At 39.8% G+C, this 27,423-nt stretch overlaps 2 protein-coding genes and 1 pseudogene across 3 annotated transcripts in view; all 3 read right to left on the minus strand.

The window, feature by feature from the left end:
• LOC149047400 (uncharacterized) overlaps positions 1–4,409 on the minus strand; it is a 5,389-nt gene extending 980 nt beyond the window's left edge. Inside the window, exons 1-3 of the mRNA XM_089204080.1 lie at positions 2,905–4,409; positions 765–1,044; positions 1–102 (exon numbers count right to left, since the gene is read on the minus strand). The exon at positions 1–102 is cut by the window's left edge and continues 980 nt beyond it. Of these exons, the coding sequence (XP_089060206.1) occupies positions 1–102; positions 765–1,044; positions 2,905–3,385 (863 nt within the window). The 5' untranslated portion in view covers positions 3,386–4,409. The remainder of the gene's footprint in view (positions 103–764; positions 1,045–2,904) is intronic.
• Positions 1–8,035, minus strand: part of LOC149047399 (uncharacterized) — a 17,056-nt pseudogene extending 9,021 nt beyond the window's left edge. The window contains exons 1-6 of the transcript XR_016185905.1: positions 7,775–8,035; positions 6,714–7,001; positions 5,911–6,243; positions 5,303–5,617; positions 4,966–5,085; positions 4,306–4,587 (exon numbers count right to left, since the gene is read on the minus strand). The product of XR_016185905.1 is annotated as an uncharacterized LOC149047399 (transcript). The remainder of the gene's footprint in view (positions 1–4,305; positions 4,588–4,965; positions 5,086–5,302; positions 5,618–5,910; positions 6,244–6,713; positions 7,002–7,774) is intronic.
• Positions 8,036–10,460: 2,425 nt separating this feature from the next.
• On the minus strand, positions 10,461–25,478 carry LOC149047401 (uncharacterized). The gene is made up of 9 exons (XM_089204088.1): positions 24,956–25,478; positions 23,800–24,087; positions 23,029–23,364; positions 22,454–22,768; positions 22,069–22,185; positions 19,235–20,647; positions 12,653–12,928; positions 11,589–11,869; positions 10,461–10,881 (listed from the first exon to the last, which is right to left on the minus strand). Exons 1-9 carry the CDS (start codon positions 24,987–24,989, stop codon positions 10,615–10,617), a joined length of 3,327 nt encoding a protein of 1,108 aa, XP_089060214.1. The 5' UTR covers positions 24,990–25,478; the 3' UTR covers positions 10,461–10,614.
• Positions 25,479–27,423: the final 1,945 nt, after the last annotated feature.

Raw genomic sequence — 27,423 nt, forward strand, 5'->3', positions numbered from 1 at the left:
CGAAGAGCAACTGCCATGGCCTGGTGAGTGAAAATCAGCTCTTCGTACGTGTCCAGTACTTCTTCTTGCAAATCAGCTGCCTCTTCAAGAAGTTTAAGGGCACTGAAATAGATACAGCGGTAAATTATGTACTTCCCACACTCTTTCTCTTAAAGTGTCAGAGACTTTCATTTATCTGATACATTGCTATATGTAATGTTATCTAGAAATCTAAGCTGAGGTGTAAGGAGTTGAAACCATTGTTAAAAATGACGGTGTTTCTCCGTCTTCATGTTCAAAAAAATAGTCTGACAATTCAAAAAGGAAAAAAAATTGCCGTGTGATGCAATCTTATAAATTATAACCTTCAAATCATTAACTGGAATTTTTCAAAATACAAGGAGGTCTAAGGAGTCACGACCAGGTGGCATCAAATCCAGAAGACAAGGGAAGTAAGTCAACAAGTAAAACGGCACCTCGTTACGCGCTCCTCTCGCTACAATACATATCAGCCTGTCGTCTTCGCGCGAATACGAAATAAACTTTTCCGGACCACGTGGACAAAAGACTACCCCCGTCAGGACTTGAATAAACTCCGCTACCCTTTCACAACTGTAACATCCGCGTGAACTTGAAATTTTGTTAGACTTGCATTGATTATTTTAAGGGGCAAAAATGTTTCTTCGTGCCATTGCGTCGTGGTTCTCTCTTATGTCATAACTTTTATCAAGGAGTATGGGATCTACAGAATGCTGAATGATAAATAGCAAAGCATCTATACTCACGTTTCATAATCTTGTTTCGCAGTAAAACCTACTCCTAGATCATAGAGAGACTTCGTCGTTTCTTGGTGATTCCCCAACAGTTGCCTTCGTATTTCTACTGATTTACTGATATATTTAATGGCGTTGTCGTAGTCACCCAAAGCATGGTAACTGTTGCCAATCCAGTTGAGAGTGGTCGCCGTAAATGGGTGGTCACCAAGGTACTCTTCATAAACAGGCAGCACATGAATCAGCCTTGTATGGATAGCTAACATATGTTTTCGTTGCACCATTTGAGAAGCTGCGAGTCAAAATAAATAGAGCGATAAGTCAGAAGAATGCGATGACAGGCTGCAGACTGACTTCCTCTATAAATATGTATATATATATACATATTTATAGAGGAAATATATATATATATATATATATATATATATATTAGATATAGCTCTTTGGCATACAAAGCTTTGCTTTCATGTCCAAATTGAGCACTCTACTAGGATGAGTCATTGCTGCTAGCATTATGCATGCTCACTAGTTTTTCTAGTTTGAGCACTCTGGCATGGCTTAGATGATGCCACATATGTGAGATCACTTGGGGTGGCTATATAGCCTTACCTCCATACTAGCATCAGCACTGCACTGATGAGGCCCAGAAGGCCGAAACAGTACTGTCTGCAGTTATATATATATATATATATATATATATATATATATATATATATATATATATATAGGGAGTCTACAAGTCGATTTTCGCGTGGAACAGTGCTCAATACGTTGAAGCAGAGCAGAATAAATATTAAAAGAGGGAAAAAGGGACGCAACTACATTTCCCGACAAGTCTGTTTCGTGAATCGCTTCACTCTTCAGGGGTTTAAATTAATGAAAGAATATTCATGTGACTATCGTGTATATACTAGGAAAATTTACATAATACGCGAAGACATAATACGACTGAAGATTGAAGGCAGTTACCATTGAGCGGGCAATTGTTCTTTTGTCGGCAGTTGCCCGTCGAACAATTGCCCGCTCAATGGTAACTGCCTTCAATCTTCAGTCGTTTATCAAGCCACCGTCACACGGAACGACAACAACACCTCTGAAACATACATTGGACTCACAGAAACCGACTTCAAAACAAGACACAGAAATCACACCGCATCATTCCGCCACGCCAAGCACAAAAACTCTACCGAACTTAGCAAACACATCTGGACACTCAAGAACGACAACATTGACTATTCTATTTCATGGCGCGTCTTATCATCTAACTCTCCCTACAACAGCTCCAGTAAAAGATGCAATCTATGCCTAAAAGAAAAATTCCTGATAACCCGACCTCTCATCACTAAATAAGCGTAACGAACTCGTATCTTCATGCCGACACAGAAACAAAGCGTTGCTACGCAACAGCTGAACTTTAAAGTTTTTAAGTTTACCGCGTATTATGTAAATTTTCCTAGTATATACACGATAGTCACATGAATATTCTTTCCTTAAAACCCTGAATAGTGAAGCGATTCACGAAACAGACTTGTCGGGAAATGTAGTTGCGTCACTTTTTCCCTCTTTTAATATTTATATATATGTATATATATATATATATATATATATATATATATATATATATATATATATATATATAACTAACTGCAGACAGTACTGTTTCGGCCTTCTGGGCCTCATCAGTGCAGTGCTGATGCTAGGATGGAGGAAAGACTATATAGCCACCTCAAGTGATCTCACATATGTGGGATCATCTAAGCCATGCCAGAGTGCTCAAACTAGAAAAACTAGTGAGCATGCATATATATATATATATACATATAAGTGAAAGAATCAAAGAGGACGCATCGATTCTCTTTTACTCTGAGTTTCTCGCCTAAGCGCTCGTCAGACAGAACTTATATATATATATATATCCAACAATATCACTAGCTAATTATTGCATCACTTACGACACATGATTCATAAACAATTTTGATTGGGGTATGCTTTGCCAAGCTTACGCAAAAAATCAGAGGATCTCAATAGCAAGACCTACAGGTTTTACAGCAGATATTGAATGGAGTTGATGTGTTTCTGATAATTCCTTCTCAATACTTTTCATTCGTATATGATTATGATTGAAGCAATAAGAACTGAAATTGCTACAAACCTGCTAAATCATCCAAACAAGCAGCCGTCATGACTTTGTCTTTGCTCCTCTTGAATTCCTTTGCTCTATCCTTTCGCAATTTCAAAGCGATGTCGATGTATTCAAAACCCTTGCTAACGCTCCCCTCACAAACACAACAAAAGCCAAGCTTGCTCAAGCACTGGGCACGAGTTGCGTCGCTGACTTCTTTAGCTGTTGACTGAATTTGATTTGCCTGAGTCAGAGTTTCCTTTGCTTGATTCAAGGCTCTTTGACAAATATGAGGTGTACATGTGCAGCTTAACATTACTTTCATTCCAATGTTCGTCAAGCAAGCGCTGCGGAGAAAGGGACATCGATGAGCTAGCTTGTAAAAGAGCAACTGAAACTCTTGTTTGTTCATCACTTTGGCAAGAAATACAGCTGCTTTGTTGAAGGCCTTAATGCACTTCTCCCTCAAGGTTTGGTCAAGCTCAGGATGATCGTCTCCACACCAAGCCATGGCTTCTCGAATGTTGTTCTTTTCTAAAATGTACTGAACAATTGCCGACTTGCAATCTTTACTCAAGAAAGTTTTATAGAGAGTAACGACTAAGGTATTGTAGTGACAAATAAAAGTCGATTTGGCTTCTGTATGACCCGGCTTCAGTGACAGGAAACCTTTAATGAAAGGATCAAGAGAGAAATTACGTCTTCTGTCGAAGCGAAGAAGGCTGCTTTGCTTCAGGCAATTCAGACACGTTTGCAAATCGCCTTCGACTGATAACTCAAAGACTGTTTGGAATTGTTCTCGGGTGAATGAGCATGGAAATGTAGAAAAAATTACAAGAATCCTCTAATTTTCATGACTTAAGCGATCAAAACATACTTGAAGACAGTTGTAAATGCGATCCTCGTTGGCTAAAAAATCGGCATCTAGTTCTCTAGCAAGACAACTTGGCGAAGTTGTGGAAAGTCGACGGGCCGCCTCATGGGGATTTTCTCTCTTTAGAATTGAGATTACTATGCAGATTACCAGGGGGATACCACCACAAACTCTGACCAGATCTTTGATCAAGTCTTCTTCCAGACCATCGTCACACTTTTCAAACATGGAAGCTGAATCCTTTTCGTTAAGAGGCTCTAGATCAATCAGTTCAACTGGGAAATACACGTTAAAATCATAGATTATTCTGGATGTCAGCAGAAGTTGAATGTTTGGCCTTTGTCCCAAATCTTTAAAAAATGTCAGAAAGTCGTCCTTCATATATTTTCCACAAACTTTGGTGTTGTAATTCGTGGATTTTAAATCTTGGTAGCATTTATCGTTGCTAACTTGATCCTCAAGATGCAGCAGGTTGTCAATGTTTTCAATGATCAACAGCACGCTATTTTTCTGTAATGATGATAAGCGACGAAATATTTCAGTCATTGTGTTCTCACCGGGACCGAACCCTAAAGCTTCGATAATTTTGCTTTCCAAGTCTTCTACACAAGTAACATCTCGTGGATTAACGTAAGCAATGGCCTTTTTCACTTCCATCATCTTATGAGCGACTTCTATTACCACCGACGTTTTTCCATATCCAGGCGGTGCGACAATTTCAACAGCCTTTTTTGAAGACAGGGCGCTAATTATGTTTCCACAAATATCACTGCGACCCACTAAATTCGTTCGGTCTGGCAAGCTTCCAAAGTGACCGGATTGTTCCTGCCCTTCTGCAACTATAAAATAAATAAAAATGACTTTACTGAAATTACAGGAATACCATTTTAACCATTTATGTTTTGCCAACATTGTCACGAAATGACCCATCTTTGACGGCGAAGAATGTTTGTTCCCCACTTCTCTCTGGGAAGACAGTGGCAGTACAGAGATCGAGATTACCAACACCAGGTTAGGAAGAAGAGTTAGAGCCGGAAGACGTTTTTCGAACCTTCTGAATATTGGCTACCAAACAATAGAGGAAACAAAGGGAAGAATTTCCTGGCAAGCCCAACAAAACTAAATGTGTCTAAACACCTGTGGCAAACACTTGAACAAGACATATAAACGAAAAATTTTCCATTAGCATCGAATGAGATAAACGTTTTCCTTCTTACCTTGCTTAGGAGGCGAACCACGCCTTTCTCTCCTGCGGCTGGTTGAAATCATCGCACGTGTTGGATCTGGCACGTTCAAGCTGCCCTGAAATGAACACCCAAGTTCTTTTAAAACTGAGTCTGAAAAAAGGGCAAATATACACAGTCAGAGAGATTATATTTAAGATCGAGATAATTTTCATTGTTTCTTTCGTTTTAACGGCATTTGCACAATGCACATAAGAGATCACAAAGCTGATACTCTATTAACAAGGAGAAAGGGGATTTTGGACAGGTATAACAATAAATACCACATTGTCAAAATCCCAAATTACCTATAATAACTGGCCTTACTTACCAATTGTGTTCGGAAAATGCCTTGATATTATCTGTATGGCGTCATTTCGCTAGATCTTTTCAAGTGCCTGTGCAATATCACTTAGCGTTGTTTCAGGGAACCGAGCGGCCACCCATTCCAAGACCTCTTTGGTAGGACTTTTCCTGCATTGTTGGACATCAGCAAACTGTCGAAGAATTTCGGCTGGTACTTCCCACTTACGGGCCAGATATACATAGTTTTTGACGCCGATATTGTCATCTCGATTAAGTTCTTGCGATATCTTTTCTAATAGTTCTGATCCAGGGGTAATGACATCCTTAAGTAATACGTCATCTGCAGAGAAATATGCCCATGAATCATTTTCTGTAAACTTTCCGCAAAGGGGCCTAAATAAAGAGATTATATTCGCCTAATTGATTTGTGAACTATTCATGCAGCCAATAGCACATAAGTCTCAGTATAAGAAAAACCTGAATAATAAATGAAATTGAATTTTAACTTTACAATTTAGATAAAAAACCTCTAAGGACCGATGGTGTTTAGCTCATTTAAAATCGAGAAGCATACTGAACATTCTTCATCATTTTATGTCACGTTATTTGCAATATGCAATGTTGAGATATTACCTCCTAGGTTCTTATTTTTAAGAAAGTTCATCAAATCCCTCCTGTCAATAGAATCCAGAGCTTCCTTGAGACTATTAAGTGTCAATTGTGGGCAACTAGTAGCCAAATACTGGAACAGTTTGCCGGTCGGATTTTCTGTGGATCGTCTTTCAAACGTCCAACATGTGATTCTTTGCACGCCCAGTTTAATTGCCAAGGTGTACCAGTTTGACAAAACCAGTGACCGCCCATCCAGAGCCAAGGCAAGTTCGTCCAAAATACCAGCTCTGGGTGAAGGGGCTTCACTTGGTTTAGTGATTACATCTACAACTCTCTCAGAGTCAATGCAAACAACTAATAAATATAAAAATTATAAACAGTGGAATTATAAAAAAATTAAGAACATCAAGGCAATGAAAAAAGACATGATACAAAACAACAAACAGAACATCTCATAATTCACTTTCATGCAGTGTTTCTCATGACACACGTTTCCTCCTCAAATAAAATACACGAGTTGTGTCCTGCAGGTAGTCAAAGACTGCATTCGTCAACCAATAGATTAGTCCTTCAAAACGTAGTTGAAAGCTGTCTACAATCCGTGTACTTTGGACAGTTGACAAATGGGTCATACATGAGACAACACCGTCTCTTAGAAGCAAACACAACGTTGACAAGCTGTTTCACCAAGCAGTATCAAATTCTGTGTTTATAGAGCTACTTAAGAGGAGCAAAATCTCCAAAAGTCCTTCGTCAGTAAGTCCCCTTAAATGATGACACAGACAGTATAGCCTCACATTTGACTATGATTATTTTTTTGTTACCTTCTGTGGTCAGTAAATTGAGTAGGTCGTTTCTCCCGATCTCCAACATGGTCTCCTTTAGTTCTTTAATCGTTAAATCCGGTTTCCAGGACTCAAGAAAATCAAATAATCGGAATGTAGGACTGAAGTCACCGTACTGTTCTAATCGTTTGATGACATCCACCTCAACTTCCAGCGTTGATGCTAAATGTTTCCAATTATTTATTAATCTCATATCCCGGTCCAAGCACAGACTTAACTGTTCTATAAATTCTGGATTACCCCTTAGAATGTGGGATAACTTGGACCCTAAACATCGAATAGAATAAAATATTATTTGCAATCAATTCCCGGAAATTTACTCTGAACCGACTTTCGAAGAAACAAATATGACGAACTTAGTCAAGAATCAACGATGAGTACAGTGTAAAACAGAAGTCCATGATAGCTTAATGTAAACGAGGAACATACCCAATAAAAGAATAAAAATGCACAGGCAAATAAAAAAAATGGGGTCGATCTATTGCTCCAACGACGAAGTATTTCTAACCCTCAATGAAGCATGGAGGCGATATTTAAATTGTCACGCCAGTTGACGTCATTGCGCATCTGTGTACCTATATTACTTAGTAAAAGCTTTGAAATTGTTAGCGCATAGGATCGTCCGATGTATGTCTTGTTAGTAACCTAATCGTTAATCAGGTAATTTAGTGTTAACAACAGAGTTGAAAACGTGAATTGGCTACCGCAAAGAGTTAAAAGGCTGACGTTTCGAGCGTTAGCCCTTCGTCAGAGCGATCGTTACTTCTGAAACATTTTAAAGCAGCTTGTCTAGGTGACATTTTTTATTAAATAAAAAAAGAACCTGGAGAGTTTGTGGCATTCTCGAAGTTATACTCAACACTAGCGGTGATACCTACCTTCAATGCAAACTATCTATCGAAATTGTAAACATTTTCATGGTAATTTCGGGTAATCGTGAGCTACAGCCTCCTTTGTCGAAAACTTATGGATGCATTCAGCCAGTTGCAGAAGAAGATCGAATATCACCGTACTTGTACATACAGGAGGAAATTACTTACCAGTCAAAGTAACACTTGCATCCAATCGAGCCATTGTGAACTTACAACCACCGAACCCTTCGACTAGCGTCGCTCTTATTTTATTTGAACATAACGAAATATCACGAAGGTTGTATGTGTTAAGCGATACGTCGGTACTATGAAATTCACGCGAACGATACGTCTACTGCTAAGAGCTCGTACAGCTGAACTCAAAAGACGACGGAACGGAAAATGGAGCACTCTTGGGATCGATGCGATGAAAGGAATCTCAGACGATAACCCGGATATTTCACTTATTGTTTAATTTGCATAATTATATAACAGCCAGACCGGGAATTTTGGGTAGATTTCCTATGAGGTCATGATTGCATAGCAAGGATTTGGAAATTTCTGCCTATTTGCTGATATGAAATTTAAAAAAAGGGTGGGGGAGTGGAAGGTTTTTTTTGTTCTAGGTTACATTCACCATTATCAGGAGCCATTACTTGAAGCAAGGTGACGCGTGATTGAACTCAAATTATCCGCGTGACGCGAGACCGGACATCACAACTTGATGCGTGATTTTCTATTTCACAAGTGCGTGACGCGTGATTTACAAGACTTACTAATTAGATTTCCGTGATAGTGAACGCTCTTTGACCAAGAGGAAACCAATCATTCAAAGTAAATAGCGTCTTAACAAAGATCAATAAACCGTAACAGCCGGCACACTGTTTTCTTGTCTTTTCCGTCCTTTGCAGACCTTCGCCTGACCTTTGATGTCTTTGATCTTCCTGGTAGGTCCAAACAATCGTAACATAATATTCATAAGTTAATATAGTTAATATTTTCACAAGGACTATGATCTTCAGTGTTCTTTTTGTCGACAGCCTGGTTGTCTCGCTTCAACAAGTAAGTCGTCTTTATTTGTCTGACAAAAAGCGATATAGCAGGTGAAACGCAATTCATTCCGGGATAAAATCGTTGGATGCAATATAACTTTCAATAATACATCCGATAGGTTGAAATCTTACAGTGCTAGCTTAGTGCACTTACTCGTTTTACGTGACGCGTGATTGGTTAAAAAACTTACTCGTGATGCGTGATTTGATAGAAAAATTCAGCGTGATGTGTGATTGGAACCTCCTATTTGCCACCCTCTTTTCACAGACAACTCTATTCTTAGTTTGAATTTACCGCGAATTAGGACTCCTCGCGAGAGCACCTGGACCAATCAAGATTAGCGTCTGGTTAATTTCTAACTTTACTCGTTAATATATCGAGAGAAAAATGGAAGAGAGGTGCAATGATTCTTGCTATAGTTCAAGTGCAGATTCGTGTGAACGAAGGCGTCCCAAGCTCACGTCTCGAGAAAAAGCAAACGACTAATTCATGATAGCATCACGCGTTGTGTGACTCGGTGTTAACTTACGAGAGGAACCGTTTTTGTAAGCTGAACCGTTGAGAGAGCAAGCTTTTGTTTTGTTTCCGCGCTCTCCATCATCGCTGGCATGGCGCCTCTTCGTTGTTTTGAATTTTAACTCTTTTCATGAAATTTTCTTTAGAGGGACCAGAATGAATGAATGAATAAATAAACAAAAAAGGATATAAACTACTTGGACTCATTTCCGATTAAAATAATAAATCTTAAAGGTGAAGGATAGGGTAATTTGAATTCTAGTTCATGACCCTTATGATTAACGATTCTGCTCTTCAGAGGGAGGTGGTGTTCTGGCCAAACTCACGCGACAGTAATTTATGCGTCAATCAATTCGAAGCTTCAACATCCGCCCTGGGCTTCCCCGGGTATTTGAACTTTTAAAGATTGGTTCATTTACATAATTTTCGCTATATTGGCAGAAAGAAACGTTTTTTTTCGGTTTCTGTGCGATATTTACTGAAACTATTCTCCCCTCGGTAAAAAGGCTACCAAAATTCACCTGTCACTTTGGTGAATAGCTGTTAATATTCTACAGAGCTCTGCTGCATTCAGGGTAAATTATTACTGACCAACTGAAAAGTTAAATTTTACGTATAAAAATTGATGGACGAAGCTATAAATTGACCGTTTTGTTTAAGAATACAGTGTCGCATCACAAGATGCGTTTATTAAGGAAATCAAGGACAGCTCAGGCTGGAGATTCGACATGACATGGACAATTCATTTGAACTTTTCAATACTTAAAGACCTTAAAATCCGTAAAAACTCGTCAACAGTATTACCGTGGGATATTAATTTTAAGAGGTCTACTCATACCATTAACAAGTAAGCTGAACGATTAATGTTCCGTTCTGCCAGTGGTTGGTAATTTTAAATCTTAAGCCATTCTGATACAAGAAACTACCACAATCTTTATCTCAATAACATATTAATCCGATTAATGTGAGTTACGAAATATTTTATTAGGGCCTTCTTTTGAATTATTTATTCCACAGATAATTACAAAAATAATTTAATAAATTATATTTTTAAAAAATTCCTTCAGTATTTATTTCTTACCTACACAGTGTCTATAAAATGGGTGATTGAAAAATTAATCCCTGCGATTCACGTTTCTCTCAAGAGTTCACGCAAGTCAATTTTTTCTCTTTTCTTTTTCTATGGCATTTTGTACAGGAATACTCGTGGGTTTTCCTTTGTGTGGCAAATAGTGACTTCTACGGAGATTGAAGTTTCATTGGAGTGCCCGTCAGACAAAGGGAGAACAAGAAAAACTAACAGACCTTTTTAGCTTCACGCTTTACTGACCGTAAGGACTAGCAAACCAGACCACTGAGCGAAAACTGAATAAATATCAAAGCATTGATTGTTTGTGTTCAATTGATTGATCAGTTGTCAGACCTATATTCGATCAACGGTTTGATGCGAAAGGTGTTTTTTACAATGCTGAATTCCGTGGCTTTGCAGGGAGAATATCTATCCATTCGCTCTCTCGTTCTTGGGTCCTCAGTTTATCTAAAGGGGCCTCCCAAGAATCCAGCTTTCTCGTGCATTCTCCCGCGCGATTCATTTCTTCTTCTGCCTCTTCGTCCCTTCCAAGAGCACGAAGAGCTATCGACATGGCTTGGTGGGAGTGAATCAGCTCGTCCTGTGTGTCCAATACTTTTTCTTGGTAATCAACTGCCTCTTTAAGGTATTCGAGGGCTCTAGGAAAGATGCAACGTCAAATAATGATTTTCTTCGACGTCTTCCGCCAAAAGAGGATGTCACATATTTACTAATGTTTTTACCGAGCGGTATTCACATCAGTACGATGTAGTCTCATAGAAAATATTACCTCTAGGTCCAGTTTAAGAAATTAAATCATTCCTCTGTCTTACGATTCAAAAATAATTCTACGATGAAAAATATCTACATTATGATACATTTTGTTAGATATTTCACCTTTGAGTCATTTACTGCAATTTTTCAAACCAAAATACAACGAGTTTGAGGTCGTATAAGAAAATCTGACTTGACAGCAGTAAAATTAGAAGAAAATGACGTGATCTAACGAGCAAAACAACACACACATCGCAACTGTCGCTTCATTGCCTAGCAACTTGTTGACGCCGCACGAATACAACGTAACATATTTTTGGACCAAACAAGCACTCCTCGAAAATATTTTTTTTCCTCGTTCTGGGCTTCAATGTTTTCCTCTAACCTTTTAACAGCAGGAAATCCATGTAAATTGAAATTTTGACGGAGTTGCATTGATTAGGATAAAATATTTAACAGAACAAATACACGAAGAATTAATGTGTTTGCTAGGGTCAATATTGCTTGCAATCGATTTTGTTGTTTATCTTTGCCAAGAGGGCATCGGATCTACATAATGCTTTCTGATAAATAGCAAAGTATCTTTACTCATGTTTCATAGTCCTGTTTCGCGCTGTAAGCCACACCCACATCATACAGAGACTTTGCAGTCTCCTGATGTTGCCCCAGCAGTTGCCTTCGGATTGAAATTGATCTGCTGCTGTAATTAATGGCGTTTTCGTAGTCACCCAAGGCGTGGTAACTGTTACCAATCCAACTAAGAGTGGTTGCTGTAAAAGGGTGGTCACCGAGTTTCTCTTCATAAACAGGAAGGACATGTAACAGCCATGTTTGTATGGCCATCATGTGATTCCGCTGCACCATTTGAGAAGCTGTTGGTCAAACGAAAAAAAAAAAAAAAGAATGATGCAAGGTCGATAGGTCGACTGCCTATTTTCAAAATTGCGCTTTTTCTTCAACTTACAAGACCCACATTAGTAATACCAAATGAGTACTAGAGTGGTGAAGAGCTTGAACTCATGCTACCCACCAGCCTATGCCACCAACGTCGCTTCCTAATTGTTGCATCAATTTATCTGCATGGTACTTAAACAATTTCAACCATAATGAAGCTTATGCAAGGTGGGTCTAACTGCCTAGCTTTTATGGCAAAGATCAATGAAGATAACTTTCTTAGTTCGTATAGTGTGGTCGTCCGGGTGAGTGTAGTTCTGAAAAGAACTGTTGTTGGTGACTGACGTTTCGACAACCTGTGCGGAAGTCATCTTCAGAGTCAAGTAAAGTGTAGTTGGCAGTCGATGCCAAGTTGAGAGGCGTCTGTTCTAAGTTGGTAAACCAGCTTTCCAAAGTCAGTCGTTGAAAATAGTTTGTACTGTAGGTTAAGTATTTAGCAGAGTCCCAGTCGATTCTGTGACTTTATCACATCATCGACTGCCAACTACTCTTTACTTGACTCTGAAGATGACTTCCGCACAGGTTGTCGAAACGTCAGTCATCAACAACAGTTCTTTTCAGAACTACACTCACCCGGACGATCACACTATACGAACTACTGATACTCCTGGGTTCAAACCATTTACACAACTTTCTTAAGATAATTCCCTATATTAATATATGTTACCATGAATGCATTAAGAAATTAAATTACCACCAACCTGCTATATCGTTGAAACAGGCAGCTAGCATGACATGGTCTTTGTTCCTCTTTAGTTTCTCTACTCTGTCCCATCGCAATTTCAAGGCGATGTCGAGGTATCCATAGCCCTCATCAACGCGACCCTCGCGAACATAACAAAATCCAAACTTGCTCATGCACTGAGCACGAGTGGTTTCCTTCACGTTCGTAAGTGTGGAATGAATGTCATTTGCTTGAGTCAAAATTTCTCTGGCCTGACACAAGGCTCTTGGACAAATGTGAGGGGTACATGTGCAGCTTGTTATGGAGAGCGCCCATATTTTTTTTAGAGTGCGTTGCGTTACATAATTATTAAAAATAGAACGAAGAAGTTTCTAGAACATTTAGTCATGATGACTAAGCGAGAACTTTAAGGAGAACCTTCTAGAACCGTGACTCAGCATATTTTTGTTATGATGTAATCGTAGTGTAATGTTTCTAAAAATAACAATATTACAGATCTCTAGAACATTCTAGAACTTTTCCGAAAGATATATAAGGAGTCACGCTAGCTTAAAGAAACAAGCCTTTTAGTGAGCTATAACTGCTGTTGCGAAGAGCCCAGAGGAGCGAGAGCCGGACAGAGTTGTTTACTGGAATTGAAAGACATGTGGAAGGCTACGTGAGAGAAAGAATTACGGACGTCGACAGTTTGTTAAAGATTTTCAAGAGAACTGTGAGTTGTGCGGTAGTGCACTGAGATTTAAGTGATATTATTTGTAAAGGACTCTAAGTTATAGGGATACTGATTGTATTAGCATTTATATCGCTCCGTAGATAAGTGAAAAAGATAGTTATTGTATTGGTTGTCGATATCGCTTCGTAGTTATTACGTTGGTCAATAAAGTAGTTGAGTTGTACGAGTTGTATCTTTCTGGCGGTTTGGAAAATACCGTAACAGAAATTGGGGGCCTGTCCGGGAGCGAATTTTGTGGAAGTGTATTTAGAGCAGAGGTAATTGTTCGGGAGCGAATTTTACAGAAGTATTTGGCATATAAGTTATTGTCTAGGAGCGAGTTTTGTAGTAAAGGTTATAGTAGAGTATTCTAAAGATAAGTTATTGTTGACTTAAGTAGTCATAGAGTGTATCAAGATGTCGAAGTTTAATCCAGAAGACTTTATGTCGAGTCCCGACAAAGGAGTATTTAATGCGTTAAGGAAAGACGAACTTATTTTATTAGCAAAACACTTAGAGTTAGAGTCTAAGCAAGCAATGAGAAAGGATGAGATACGACAGATTATAGTAAACCACTTAGTGGATACTGAGGTTTTTGAAGGGACAATGTTAGAAACATCGTCAAAAACAATGTTAGAAATAAAAAAGTTGGAGATGCAAGAAAAGCGAGAGAAAGAGGAAAGGGAAATGCAAGAACGACTGAAGAGAGAAGAAATGGAGATGAAGAGAGAAGAAATGGAGAGACAAGAAAGACTGAAGAGAGAGGAAATGGAAAGACAAGAGAGGCTAGAGAAAGAGAAACTGGCTTTTCAGCATGAAATGGAAATGAAAAAGTTAGAGGTACAAATGAAATTAGGATTAAGCTCGGATAGTGAAAAGCATAGCGAAAAGTTTGATGTTACAAAGAACATCAGGTTAGTGCCTCCATTCCAAGAAAAAGATGCTGATAAGTACTTTTTACACTTCGAGAAAGTAGCTAGTAGTCTTAAGTGGCCTAAAGAGTACTGGGTTATGTTATTACAAAGTGTATTGGTTGGTAAGGCTAGGGAAATATATACACAGTTAAGTGTAGAACAAGCTGTAAGTTACGACGAAGTTAAGGATCTTATTTTAAAGGGTTACGAGTTAGTTCCTGAGGCTTATCGTCAAAAGTTTAGAAACTATGAGAAAGTTAGTAGTCAAACCTACGTAGAATTTGCTAGGAGTAAGGAACAGTTATTTGATCGTTGGTGTCATTCACAGAAGGTAGATAAGAGTCACGATAAGTTAAGACAGTTGGTATTAGTTGAAGAATTTAAGAGGTGCATTCACAGTGATGTCCGAACGTTCATTAACGAGCAAAGAGCAGAAACGTTGGAAGACGCTGCACGGTTAGCAGATGAATTTTCGCTGAGTCACAAAGTGAACTTCGTGGAAAAGCCCCGTCAGCCTGACAGTAGATTTCAGCCTCCCTCCGCATCACGATGGGTTGGAAGCCAGCGGAGTAAACAGAATGACGGAGCACCTCCCAAACGGAACCCTGGTAACCATTTTACAAATCGTTCCAGCTCCACCTCGCCAGGACAAAACAGGTTTGTTCCAAATAAGCCCATCAAGCCACCAACCTGTTATTATTGCAGAAAAGAAGGTCATCTGATTTCCAGTTGCCCAGAAAAGTGGAGATCTGCGCAAAAATATGGTGTGGAGTCGAAGCCCAACGGATTTGTTGCCAAGCCGTCGCCTTCAGTTTCTGAAAGTGAATGTACACCTCCGCGATTTTCTCGAGAGAAGACCCAGACAATCTCTACAAATGACGTCAGTGGTTCGTCTAAATCTGTCATGGATATGTTTCAGCCCTTTATTCACGATGGCTCAGTATCATTATCCCGTGATATGACAGATTCAGTACCGATCAAGATTTTAAGAGACACTGGAGCCTCACAGTCTTTGCTATTAAGCGACACGTTGTTGTTTTCTGAGAAATCGTCCACTGGTGCAAGTGTTCTAATCAGAGGAATCAGTTCCGAGTATACCCCAGTGCCGCTCCATACAGTCTTTCTGTCGTCAGATCTTGTGTCTGGTCCTGTGAAAGTTGGAGTACAATCAACATTGCCGTTCGATGGAGTACATCTTATCCTTGGAAATGACCTTGCAGGAGACAAAGTGGTCATTAATGCTGTCGTTACAGAGAAGCCTAGTTCAGAAAAGTCTCCAGACCCCGTCGAGAAGATAATTCCTGGTCTTTATCCTGCATGTGTAGTAACGCGAGCCATGAGCAAGAAGAGGAAAACCGGCGATGAAGAAATTGCCTTAGCGGACACCCTTATCAGTCGAGTTTTTGAGGATGAGCAGCCAAGTCCCTCCCCCTCTGAGCCAACAGAAATCCTACCTGAGAAGAATCTAACAGATCAGTCTGAGAAGATGTCGACCTCTCAGCTCATCGCTGGACAACGTGAAGACCCAGAAATTTCGCCGTTGTTTTCAAGAAGCGTCAGTGAAAACGAAGTATCACAGAACCCCACCTGTTATTTTACAAAGAATGGAGTGCTAATGAGAAAGTGGAGACCGCTCGATGTTCCAGCTGAGGACGAATGGGCTGTTAAGTACCAGGTTGTTGTCCCGAAAACTTACAGGCAAGACATTTTAAGTATGGCACACGAGACTCCCCTGGCTGGCCATTTAGGTGTGAACAAAACTCACAGAAAGATCTTGAATAATTTCTATTGGCCCAACCTGAGAAAAGATGTAGCTGAGTACTGTAGGTCATGTCACGCCTGTCAGATGGTTGGGAAACCAAACCAGACCATTCCAAAAGCGCCACTGCAGCCTCTGCCAGCCGTTCAAGAACCATTCAGCCGTGTAATTGTTGATTGCGTCGGACCGCTACCAAGAACGAAGTCTGGAAATCAGTTCTTGTTAACCATCATGTGTGCGTCCACCAGATTTCCTGAAGCCGTGCCCCTGAGAAACATCAAGGCAAAGGCTATCGTCAAAGCTTTAACGAAGTTCTTTACGCTGGTCGGACTTCCTAGCGCTATCCAGTCTGACCAAGGTTCTAATTTCATGTCTGGTATTTTTCAACAAGTAATGCACGAACTTGGAATCGCACAGTATAGATCATCCGCGTACCATCCTCAAAGTCAAGGAGCTCTTGAAAGATGGCACCAGACTTTAAAGAACATGATGAGAGTCTACTGTTTCCAAACAGAGAAAGATTGGGACGAGGGAATCCACCTATTGCTGTTTGCGGCACGCGAGTCCGTCCAGGAGTCCCTAGGATTTAGTCCGTTTGAGCTCGTTTTTGGGCACACTGTGAGAGGGCCTCTTAAACTGCTTAAGGAGAAATTATTGTCAAGCGGTAGTGAGTCTATTAATCTTTTGCAATATGTTTCAGACTTTCGTACTAAGTTATTTAGAGCTTGTGAACTAGCTAGAGACAATCTTAGTTCTTCTCAGAAGTTAATGAAGAAGAAGTATGATGTAGACGCTGTAGAACGTAGTTTTAAGCCAGGTCAAAAAGGTTCTTGCATTGTTGCCAGTGCCCGGTAACACATTGTATTCTAGATTTTTTGGTCCTTATGTTATTGAGAAGAAGTTAAATAACCTTAATTACGTAGTAGTTACTCCAGATAGGCGTAAGCAGACGCAATTATGTCATATTAACATGTTAAAGCCTTACCTAGAGAGAGATAATAATGTAGTTAAAGAGCCCGTAAACGTTAATGTAGTTATTTCCGAGCCCGAAGACTTAAGTAGTGAGTTTAGTAGTAGTCATCTCAGTCCTACTGACACATCAAAACTCACCAACTCCGATGTGCTAAAGAATTTGGACTCCAAGCTGTCACACCTTGAAGAGAGTCAACGTCAAGACCTACAGAAGCTACTTGAAAAGTATAGTGACCTGTTCCCTGATGTACCATCTAGGACAAATCAGATTTACCATGACGTGGATGTCGGTGATGCTACTCCTGTTAAACAACACCCATACAGGCTGAATCCGAGAAAACAACAGTATCTCAAAGAAGAGGTAAAATATTTGTTGGAGAACGATTTTATCGAACCAAGCAGCAGTAGTTGGAGTTCTCCATGTATACTCGTGCCTAAACCGGATGGGAGCTATCGGATGTGTACCGATTACAGGAAAGTTAATAGTGTGACTAAGACAGATACCTTTCCAATCCCAAGAATGGATGATTGTATCGATAAGCTGGGAAAGGCAAAGTATGTAACGAAATTTGACCTTCTCAAAGGATTCTGGCAAGTACCGTTAACGGATCGCGCTAAGGAGATATCAGCATTTGTAACTCCAGAAGGACTCTACCAATACAAGGTCATGCCCTTTGGTATGAAGAATTCTCCTGCTACCTTCCAACGTCTCATTAACAAAGTCATCGCCAACCTTGAGGATTGTGAAGCCTATATTGATGATGTAATCATCTATAGTGAAACCTGGGAGAAACACCGAGAAACTATCCGTGAGTTCTTCAGGAAGTTGAGCGAGGCCAAATTAACAATCAATCTCTCCAAAACCGAGTTTGGCCAAGCACAAGTGACGTATTTGGGACATGTCGTCGGACGAGGACAAGTACAGCCAGTTAACGCCAAGGTCGAAGCCATAATCAAGTTTCCGCGACCAGAAAACAAAAAACGACTGATGCGTTTCCTTGGTATGGCTGGTTATTATCGAAGGTTTTGCTCTAACTTTGCAACTGTCACAGAGCCATTGACAAAACTGCTCAGCAAGAAGGAGAAATTTAATTGGAGCGACCAGTGTGAAAAGGCTTTTGAGGAGCTGAAAGCCATGTTACAGAGTGCCCCTGTTTTAACAGCGCCTGATTTCTCTTCACCGTTCAAGCTGGCTGTTGATGCAAGCGATGTTGCCGCTGGTGCTGTGTTGTTACAAGAGGATGATGAAAGTGTAGAACACCCGGTTTGTTATTTTTCAAAGAAGTTTAACAAAAGTCAAAGGAACTATTCCACCATCGAAAAGGAATGTTTAGCACTGCTGTTAGCTCTTCAACATTTTGAAGTTTATGTTAGTTCCTCAAGTTTGCCCGTTGTTGTGTATAGCGATCACAACCCCCTCGTATTTCTTCACAAATTAAAGAGCAAGAATCAGCGATTGTTGAGGTGGAGTTTAATGCTGCAGGAGTATGTCTTGGACATCCGACATATAAAAGGAAAGGATAATATTATTGCAGACTGCCTCTCGAGACCTTGAGCTTTGCAAGAAAGTTTTGCAAACTTTCTTTTCTCGAAGGGGGAGGGTGTTATGGAGAGCGCCCATATTTTTTTAGAGTGCGTTGCGTTACATAATTATTAAAAATAGAACGAAGAAGTTTCTAGAACATTTAGTCATGATGACTAAGCGAGAACTTTAAGGAGAACCTTCTAGAACCGTGACTCAGCATATTTTTGTTATGATGTAATCGTAGTGTAATGTTTCTAAAAATAACAATATTACAGATCTCTAGAACATTCTAGAACTTTTCCGAAAGATATATAAGGAGTCACGCTAGCTTAAAGAAACAAGCCTTTTAGTGAGCTATAACTGCTGTTGCGAAGAGCCCAGAGGAGCGAGAGCCGGACAGAGTTGTTTACTGGAATTGAAAGACATGTGGAAGGCTACGTGAGAGAAAGAATTACGGACGTCGACAGTTTGTTAAAGATTTTCAAGAGAACTGTGAGTTGTGCGGTAGTGCACTGAGATTTAAGTGATATTATTTGTAAAGGACTCTAAGTTATAGGGATACTGATTGTATTAGCATTTATATCGCTCCGTAGATAAGTGAAAAAGATAGTTATTGTATTGGTTGTCGATATCGCTTCGTAGTTATTACGTTGGTCAATAAAGTAGTTGAGTTGTACGAGTTGTATCTTTCTGGCGGTTTGGAAAATACCGTAACAAGCTTAATACTATCTTCATTCCGATGTTCGTCAAGCAAGCGCTGTAGAGGTGCAAGTGGGAGCGACATCGATACGCAAGCTTGCAAAAGAGCGACTGAAATTCTTGTTTGCGCATCACCTTTGAAAGAAATACAGCTGCCTTGTTGAAGGCTTCAATGCATTGCTCCCTGAAAGTTTGGTCAAGCTCAGGATGATCGTCTCCACACCAAGCCATGGCTTCCCGAATGTTGTCCTTTTCAGATCTGTACTGATCAATTGCCGACTTGCAATCTTTACTCAAGAATGTTTCGCAAAGTGTAACAGCAAAGTCACTGTAGTGACGAATGAAAGTTGATTTGGCGTCTATGTGATCGGACTTCAGTGAGAAGAAATCTCGTATGAAAGGATGGAGGGAATACTGACAACTTTCCCTGTCGAAGCGAAGGAGGCTGCTGTGCCCCAAGGAATTCAGGCAAGTTTGCAAATCTGCTGTGACAAATGACCGAAAGACTGTTTGGAATTGCTTTTGCGTGAATCTGTGGGGAAATGTAGAGAACATCACAAAAATCTTTTGATTTTCTTCACTTAAACGATCGAAACAGATTTCAAGACACTTGTCGATACGATCCTCATTCGGTAAAAAGTCAAGGTTTAATTCCCTTACAAGAGAACTTGGTGAAGATGTGGCAAGTCTACGCGCCATCCTCTGTGGATTTTCTCTCTTCAGACTCGAGATCACTGTGCATATTATCAAGGGAATACCACCACAAATTCTGACCAGTTCCTTAATCAGATCGTTGTTCAGACCATCCTCACACCTTGAGAACATAGAAGCTGAATCGTTGTCATTCAGAGATTCTAGGTCAATCAGTTCAAGAGGAAAAGACACATTGAAATCATAGGTTTCTCGAGATGTGAGGACAAGTTGAATATTTGGGCTTTGTCCAAGGTCTTTAAGAAATGTCAAAAAGTTGTCCTTTGTGAATTTTCCCAACATTTCAGTACAGCAACTTTCGGATTTTAATTCCTGATGGTATTTATCCTTGCTAACTTTATCCTCAAGATGCAGCAAGTTGTCAATGTTTTCAATGATCAACACAACACTTTTTCTCCTTAAAGAAGATATGCAACTCAGTACTTCAGTTATTGTGTTCTCACCGGGAACGTACCCAATAGTCTCGATTATTTTGCTTGCTAAATCTTCTACACAAGTGACACCTCGACCTTTAACGTACGCGACAAACGTTTTCCTTTCGATCATCCTATGAGCGACCTCTATTACCACCGACGTTTTTCCATATCCAGGCGGTGCTACAATTTCAACAGCCTTGTTTGAAGACAGGGCAGTTATGATACGTTCGCATGTTTCATTGCGGCCCACCAAATCAATCCGATCTGGCAAGTTACCATAATGACCAGATTGTTCCTTCACTTCTGCAAGTTAAAAGACAGAAAGACCATCTACCCCTTTCCACTATTAATCGGAATAAAGCACAGCAGTCGTGCCTATCCCCCCCTCCCCCTCTCCCCCATTCACAGATTACAATGACTTATTACAAAAATATCAGGCCCGCGCAGAATACCTGGACAAATTAGCTATTCATGAGCACTGAAGGGGGAAGATTTGAATGCGGTCGCGCCTTGATAGGTCCAGAACAAGAGAAGAAAGGGCCGAAAATAGCCCAGCAGCGTCGATAAAACTTGCTTGACAGATTTCAGAAGCAACAAGTTAGAAAACAAGGATCGAGCTTTTGGAGAGGAAGAAAGAAAAACTAAAGGATGGCCTATTTGATAAAACCATTTATTTGCAAAATATACGATTCTCTGATCTCGGTGTATCGGCTGGTTCATGCAACATTAGTCCGCGCGAACACCATCCTATCTTAGCCGTCTGTATTCCAGGAATTATTTGTATTCTAGGAATGTAGTTAACTAAGAACGACGGCTGGTGATTTTCAAAAAATCTCAAGGGAGCGCCATCCAGAATTCGAAAGTGTGTTCTGTTAAGCTAAACTAAGTAATTTCCATCAACCGAACTTTGTAAACTCGAGGATTTTTCACGCAAACAATGAGAACCCCCCACGGGAGCTAATGAGCATACAATCATTTTACCGACATTTCGCTCGCCCTCACTTCAGTAAAAAAAGGAAAGCAACTCTGGTGACAATTTAGAGTGTGAGTTAAATAGTTACGTAGAAGTTGATAGCAACAACGAAAAAATTTGGATCTCGCTTTCACGTATATGCTCCAACAACAGAAAATGCCACAGATGAACCTTTTGTAGACGGAAGGTTTAGAGGGGCTAAACGCTCGAAGCATTTCTGAGAAATCGAGCTGCTAAACTCTTTGGATAATCAGATCCTGAGCTGTGAAAAATCCCCGTTTGTAACCATGTTTGTTGATTTTACAATTTTCAACATAATTTTGGCATGCAATTGCCTTTGGTTAAATTCAGGCGCAAACGGCCACTGATAAGCTTAAGCATTTTGAATAGGCAGCTTTTAAAATTCGCTGAAGATCATGGTGGTATACTGATCAAGTTTGAAAACACCCCTTGAGGTGGCGAGAAGGCAAATCGTAGCCACTGTTATTGATCTACCATCGCGTACAAGCTACAGCCAATACGTAAGACTTCACGCCATTAACATATAGTTTTGCGAAGATTACTATTTGATGAGGTTTCTTCCCCACTTTAAAGCATTCTGAGCGTTAGCTCCTTGAATAATATAAGTAAGGACAAGAAAATATTGACAAGGCCATTGGAAACGAACGTTCTTAGTTACATAATTATAGCACAATTTCGACCAAGGCTAATGCTATGAACATCAAGGGTGAATTAATGCTTTCCTACTTACCTATGTTAGGAAAAGAATCCTGTGCTTCTCTCTCAAAGCTAATTGAAAACATCTGATTTGGATCTGGCATGCTTGAGCTGTCCTTGAATGAACAACCAAGTCCTTGCAAGGCTAAATCTGAAGAAAGAGAAAAGGTACCCAACATTCACACTTTGAGAATCTTTAAAACGTAACATGTGCCCGTACTCGATCACTTTTCTTCTAGCCATCTCTTGTACAAGGGGAACGAGGTAATGCACATCAGAGATCATTGCTCGTTGCATAACGAAAAATAGCAGGCTTGGAGCAAGAAACTGAAAGTACCGTAGCGACAGAAATTATTTCAGGAAAGATAAACAATGAAGCTGTCAAGAAGCCCAATGTACTTATATCCGCGAATACTTACCAACTGTGTCTGGAAAATGCTCAGATATTATCTGTATAGCGTCGTTTCGCTGAATCCCGTCTAGTGCCTTTGCAATGTCACTTAAAGCTGTTTCAGGGAACTTCGCGGCCACCCATTCTAGGACCTCTTTTGTAGGACTATTCCTGATTTGTTTGACATCAGCAAGCGCTCGACACACGTCAGCTGGTAAGTCCATTTTCCAGGCCAGATGTGTCCAGTTTTTTACTACAGGATTATCCTCTCGATTAAGTTCTAACGCCAACCTTTCTAAGAGTTCCGATCCAGGGGTTATGATATCTTTAAGAAACATGTCGTCTACAGAAAAGTAAAGGCAGCTACAGATCATTATTAGTTAACTTCCCAGGAATGTGGCCTTCACGCAGAGAGAGAACTTTTGCCCAATCGAGTCTTGAAATACTCATGCAGCCAATTGCATATTAGGTTCTACATAGGGAATGCCTTAAAAACAGCAGAATCTAGCTTTTTTATTGACAATTTAAAAACAAGTCGCAGGCTGCAAAGGTACTAGGCTTGGTTACACTTTAGTTATTTGTGATGCAGTACTGGCACTTTACCTCTTAGTTTCTCCTCATGAAGAAATTTTATCAGATCCTTTCTGTTAATAGAATCCAGAGCTTCCCTTAGACTTAAAAGTGTCTTTTTTGGGCAATTGGTAACCAAATACTGGAACATTCTGGCGGTCGGATTTTCTGTCGATCGTCTCTCAAAATTCCAGCAGGTTTTTCTTGGCACACCTAGATTTAACGCCAAGGTATACCAGTTTGACACAACAAGTGACGTCCCGTCTAAGGCCAACGCAATTTTGTCCAATAGACCAACTTTGGGTGAAGGAACTTCATTACTTGGCGAAGTGATCACATCAATAACTTTTTCATTGTCAGCGCAACCAGCTGGTAGTCAAGCAAATTGAGAGAAACAAACTAAGTCTGAATTCCTGAGAACTTTGTCGATTAACTGTCACATACAGTGGAAAAATTTAAATTAAAAAAAAAAAGATATGTTGCGATCATGATGAGCAGAACCTCCATGCAGTGTTTCACGAGACTCGCAATTCTCCCTCATACAAATTTGAACAGTTAAAAGCCAACATAAAAATCCTTCAAATAGTTTTTAAAAGCTCTCTGAAATCTATTTTTATTCAGACAGTTGACCAATGGTCATTTTTCAGTGAGCCAAGACCGTCCCTAAGAAGCAAAAACAACACCAACAAGGTCTACTAACTAACAGCATCAAAATCTGTGTCTCAGGAAAAACGGCAACCTCCAAACGTCCCTTAAATAATGACACAAACAGAATAGCAATTGATTAGTTATTTTGTGATATACCTTTTGTGACCAGTAAACTGATTAGGTCGTTTCTTCCGATCTTTAGTAGGATGTCCTTTAGCTCTTTAATCGTCAAATCTGGTTTGGAGGTCGCAAGATAATCAAATAATCGGATGGTAGGACTGATGTCACCGTACTGTCCAAGTCGTCTAATGACATCCAAGTCGACGTGCAGTATCGATGCCAAATGTCTCCAATTGCGTATAAATTTCATATCACTGTCCAAGCACAAACACAGCTTTCTTATGAACTCTGGATTACGTCGTAGAAAGGCAGATAAGTCAGACCCTAAACATGACAGAAAAGTCGGACAAAATGAGGGACTCTTTAAAGGCTTGAATTCCAGGAAAATTAGACTGACTGCTTTCTCGGAAACAGTTCTGGCAAGTCAATAATCATTAATGGTTTTTCTGTGTTTTGAATTTAATATACACGATAGCAAAACGTAAACAGGAAATACGGTAGCTTGTGTATCAAAATTATCCACAAGGCAAACAATTTCGATTAGCATCTATTCAGCCATGACCATGCAAAATGTTCAGAGCTCAATGAGGCATGGACGCGATGTTTTATTTTTAATGCAACAGTTTGATGATAACACCATTAACATATTCACCTAAACATACATTGCTTAGAAACAACTCAGTCTTAATCTTTTACATTATTAGTAACCCAGGCGTTTATCTAGCGGCCAGAGTTTGTCATAACTTACACGACCCGGCGTTTCAAATGTCACAATAGCTAATGTAAACCGTCACACAAATCGAAAGCACTTCGATTGGAAAGATTCTTGTCTGTGTTAGCTCATACATCCCTTAAACTATTAAACGCAAACAATATCCTTCTGATCGCGAGCTCAACTAATTTTAAAGTTTGCGATATTGTGTGGTCAGTTCTTTTAAAAAGACTTCCGCCTTGGTTCCGCAATTACACAAATTCTAAACTTTTAAAAGTCGGAAAGTTGGTGGCCCTTTCGCAATAATTACTAACGGTGGCGGTCTTACCTGCTTTCAGTGAAAGCAGTGATTCCGAACTTATTTCGAAATTGCAAATATTTTCTTCGTAACTTTGAATAATCGTGACTATGACCTCGGTGTTGAAGACTTACTAATGCATTCAGCCATGATTTGGAGCGAAAGAAGTTAGAATTACTTACCAGTCGATGGAACTCTTTTCCGCAAATGAGCCATTGTAAACTATAACCGCCGATTTTTTTCGGGTAACGTCGTTCTATTGTCCGTTCAACATCACGAACATAACTTTGAAGATTGCATGTAGTTGATCAATGTCGGACCAGTAGTGCGTTTAAATAAATCTCTCTTTGGCGAAAGGACTACGGCTAAGAACTGGTAATTGAAATGCACTTCAGATGTATGCTGTGCAGCTGGAAACCAGTCAACCGGCTGAGCGGAGGAAAGTGTACTTCTCAGCAGATCAATGCGATGAAGATAAATCGAACGCTGAACCGGACTGTAAAAATTGCATGGCTAATGATGCATAATTATGTCGCTGTTTTGCAACGAATTATCCCGTAGGGTAGATCCTTTGCTCGTCGTTACATAGGTACGATTTGGACGGTTCTGCATTCTGCATGACTTGAAATTCCAGAACGAAGCTTGCACCAATTCCATCTTAATTTAACTCACTATACTCTAAGACACAAATAGCGCAATCAAAACTGAATAAGGAGGAACAAATCAACTCTTCCCCTCCCCCGGGAGTCTCAACCCAGGCCCTTATTGTGATTATAGCCTGTCGCCATGGTTTTGAATGTTTAGAAACCACGCGCTGACTCGTGCTTAGTGCGGCTCGTGTTTCACTTAAAAAAAGACGGTTTAAGACTGCTTGTGGCTACTAGCACAACGCAATTTTTATAACATTGAAAATAACAAGAGTTTAAAGAATAATGTTAAAAAATATTAGCTTTGCAAATAAAACATTTGTATCAAAACAGAATTGAAAACCTATCGCATCCCACATACTTATGAGAACCCTGTTCTATAATAGTGGAGGCGCAGTGGCTTCATGATTAGTGCGCTCGACTCCGGATCGAGTGGGGGGAGTAGCAATACTCCCAGCCACTTCATGGCAAGGAAACCGGAGTAAAGTGCCGGCCCCATAGGCCACTTGGGCCTGTATAAAGGCTTTACTTTTTTATTGTTCCACAAGAGAAAGATGATTCGAGAATATAGTGACTATTTGACCTTTATCTTATAAATAAAATGGTAACAACTAATCATATTAACAATAGTAATAATAATAGTGATAAACATAGAAAGAGTAATGATTATTTATAGTGGCTGGCTCAAGAACCTCAAGGTTCCTCTATAGGCTTCTACTTTCGGTCTACAGTGATTAAACTATGTCTCTTCTAATTTTTCCTGTTAATAAAAATAGTCTTCTTATTTCATTGCAATTCCATTTTTGTGAGACTTTTGTTTCACACAACAAGGCATTTCGTGTTGTAGGATATGCCACCATTTCATCATTCCGTCGAATGGGGTCAAGGTGTCGTATTTCGGACCTTGCTTTCTTCGCAAGTCGCTGATTAAAATGGTAAAATGCTCTCTTCGAATAAATAAAAATTTTCCACAATGCGCAGATCAAACCTGTTTGGGTATTTCTTCAAGGTGGCATGTCTTAAGATTTGATGGAGTCACGGACACAGACAGGTTCAGGGAGGGAGATCCGAGACAAGACGGAGGAATGCAAAAAAAGTGGTATCGAAAAAAAAGGGGAAAGGGGGGAACATACAGTGGAATGAGTCTGGTTGGAAGATGAATTGCTAGAGGAAAGAGAAAAACAACTGACTCCTCTTGATTACCCATTCACTATCCATTCTTTTCACAAGGCTTCTAAAGAGGTTACTTGTTAGTCTTTTCATAGCTATCGTACCTCAGCAAGAGAATAATATATTGACCTCAGATATTTTCAAATCAGAGATACCTTATAATAAGTCGCTTAAGCTTGGGTAGTTGCATTTCTCGTTGGGTGAAAGTAAAAAAATCTCATTTTTTAATTATACTTCCTCGTTATATCAATCAGAAAAAAAATACTACAAGAAAAATCCACTTCATGAGTGTAATATTAAGTTTCAAATGTAGTTTTTCTTGAGCACACTGTGCATGGTTGCGTGACACATGATTAATTCGTAAAAACCTTTCTCTGTGACCTCCTGGTTGTAGACGAGAGGAAACAACTAAGTTCTGTAGAGTCTTTTCGTCTTAAACGAAAAAAATTCCACCTTTTTTCCGTCAAATATTTTATTTCTGGTGATCATAACGACTTGAGGTTTATACCGTAATTAAGTTGTAGTTTGTCATCCTGGTAAACAGGACTGCGTAGTCTACAGGATTCCCTTTGAGTGGCGGAAGGGCTAAATCGGCGAAGCTGGTAATAGTTGCATATTTACGGTCATGGGAGCAAAGGCAAGGTAGGTACATCTGACAGAGTATACATGTTGTTACATCGATTTCCATCAAGCTCTTTTTGAAAACCCAGACTGGCTCGATTTGCGTCAACAATATCCACAATTGTCATTTTCCCTTTACACTCGGTAACGACGTGAAACAACGCCAAAACGTCAACAAAAGTTAACGAACATATTTTCAGTTTCGAGTTTTG

The sequence above is a fragment of the Pocillopora damicornis genome, chromosome 4 (genome assembly GCF_964200805.1).
Source record: "Pocillopora damicornis chromosome 4, jaPocDami1.2, whole genome shotgun sequence".
NCBI classification, from domain to species: Eukaryota; Metazoa; Cnidaria; class Anthozoa; order Scleractinia; family Pocilloporidae; genus Pocillopora; species Pocillopora damicornis.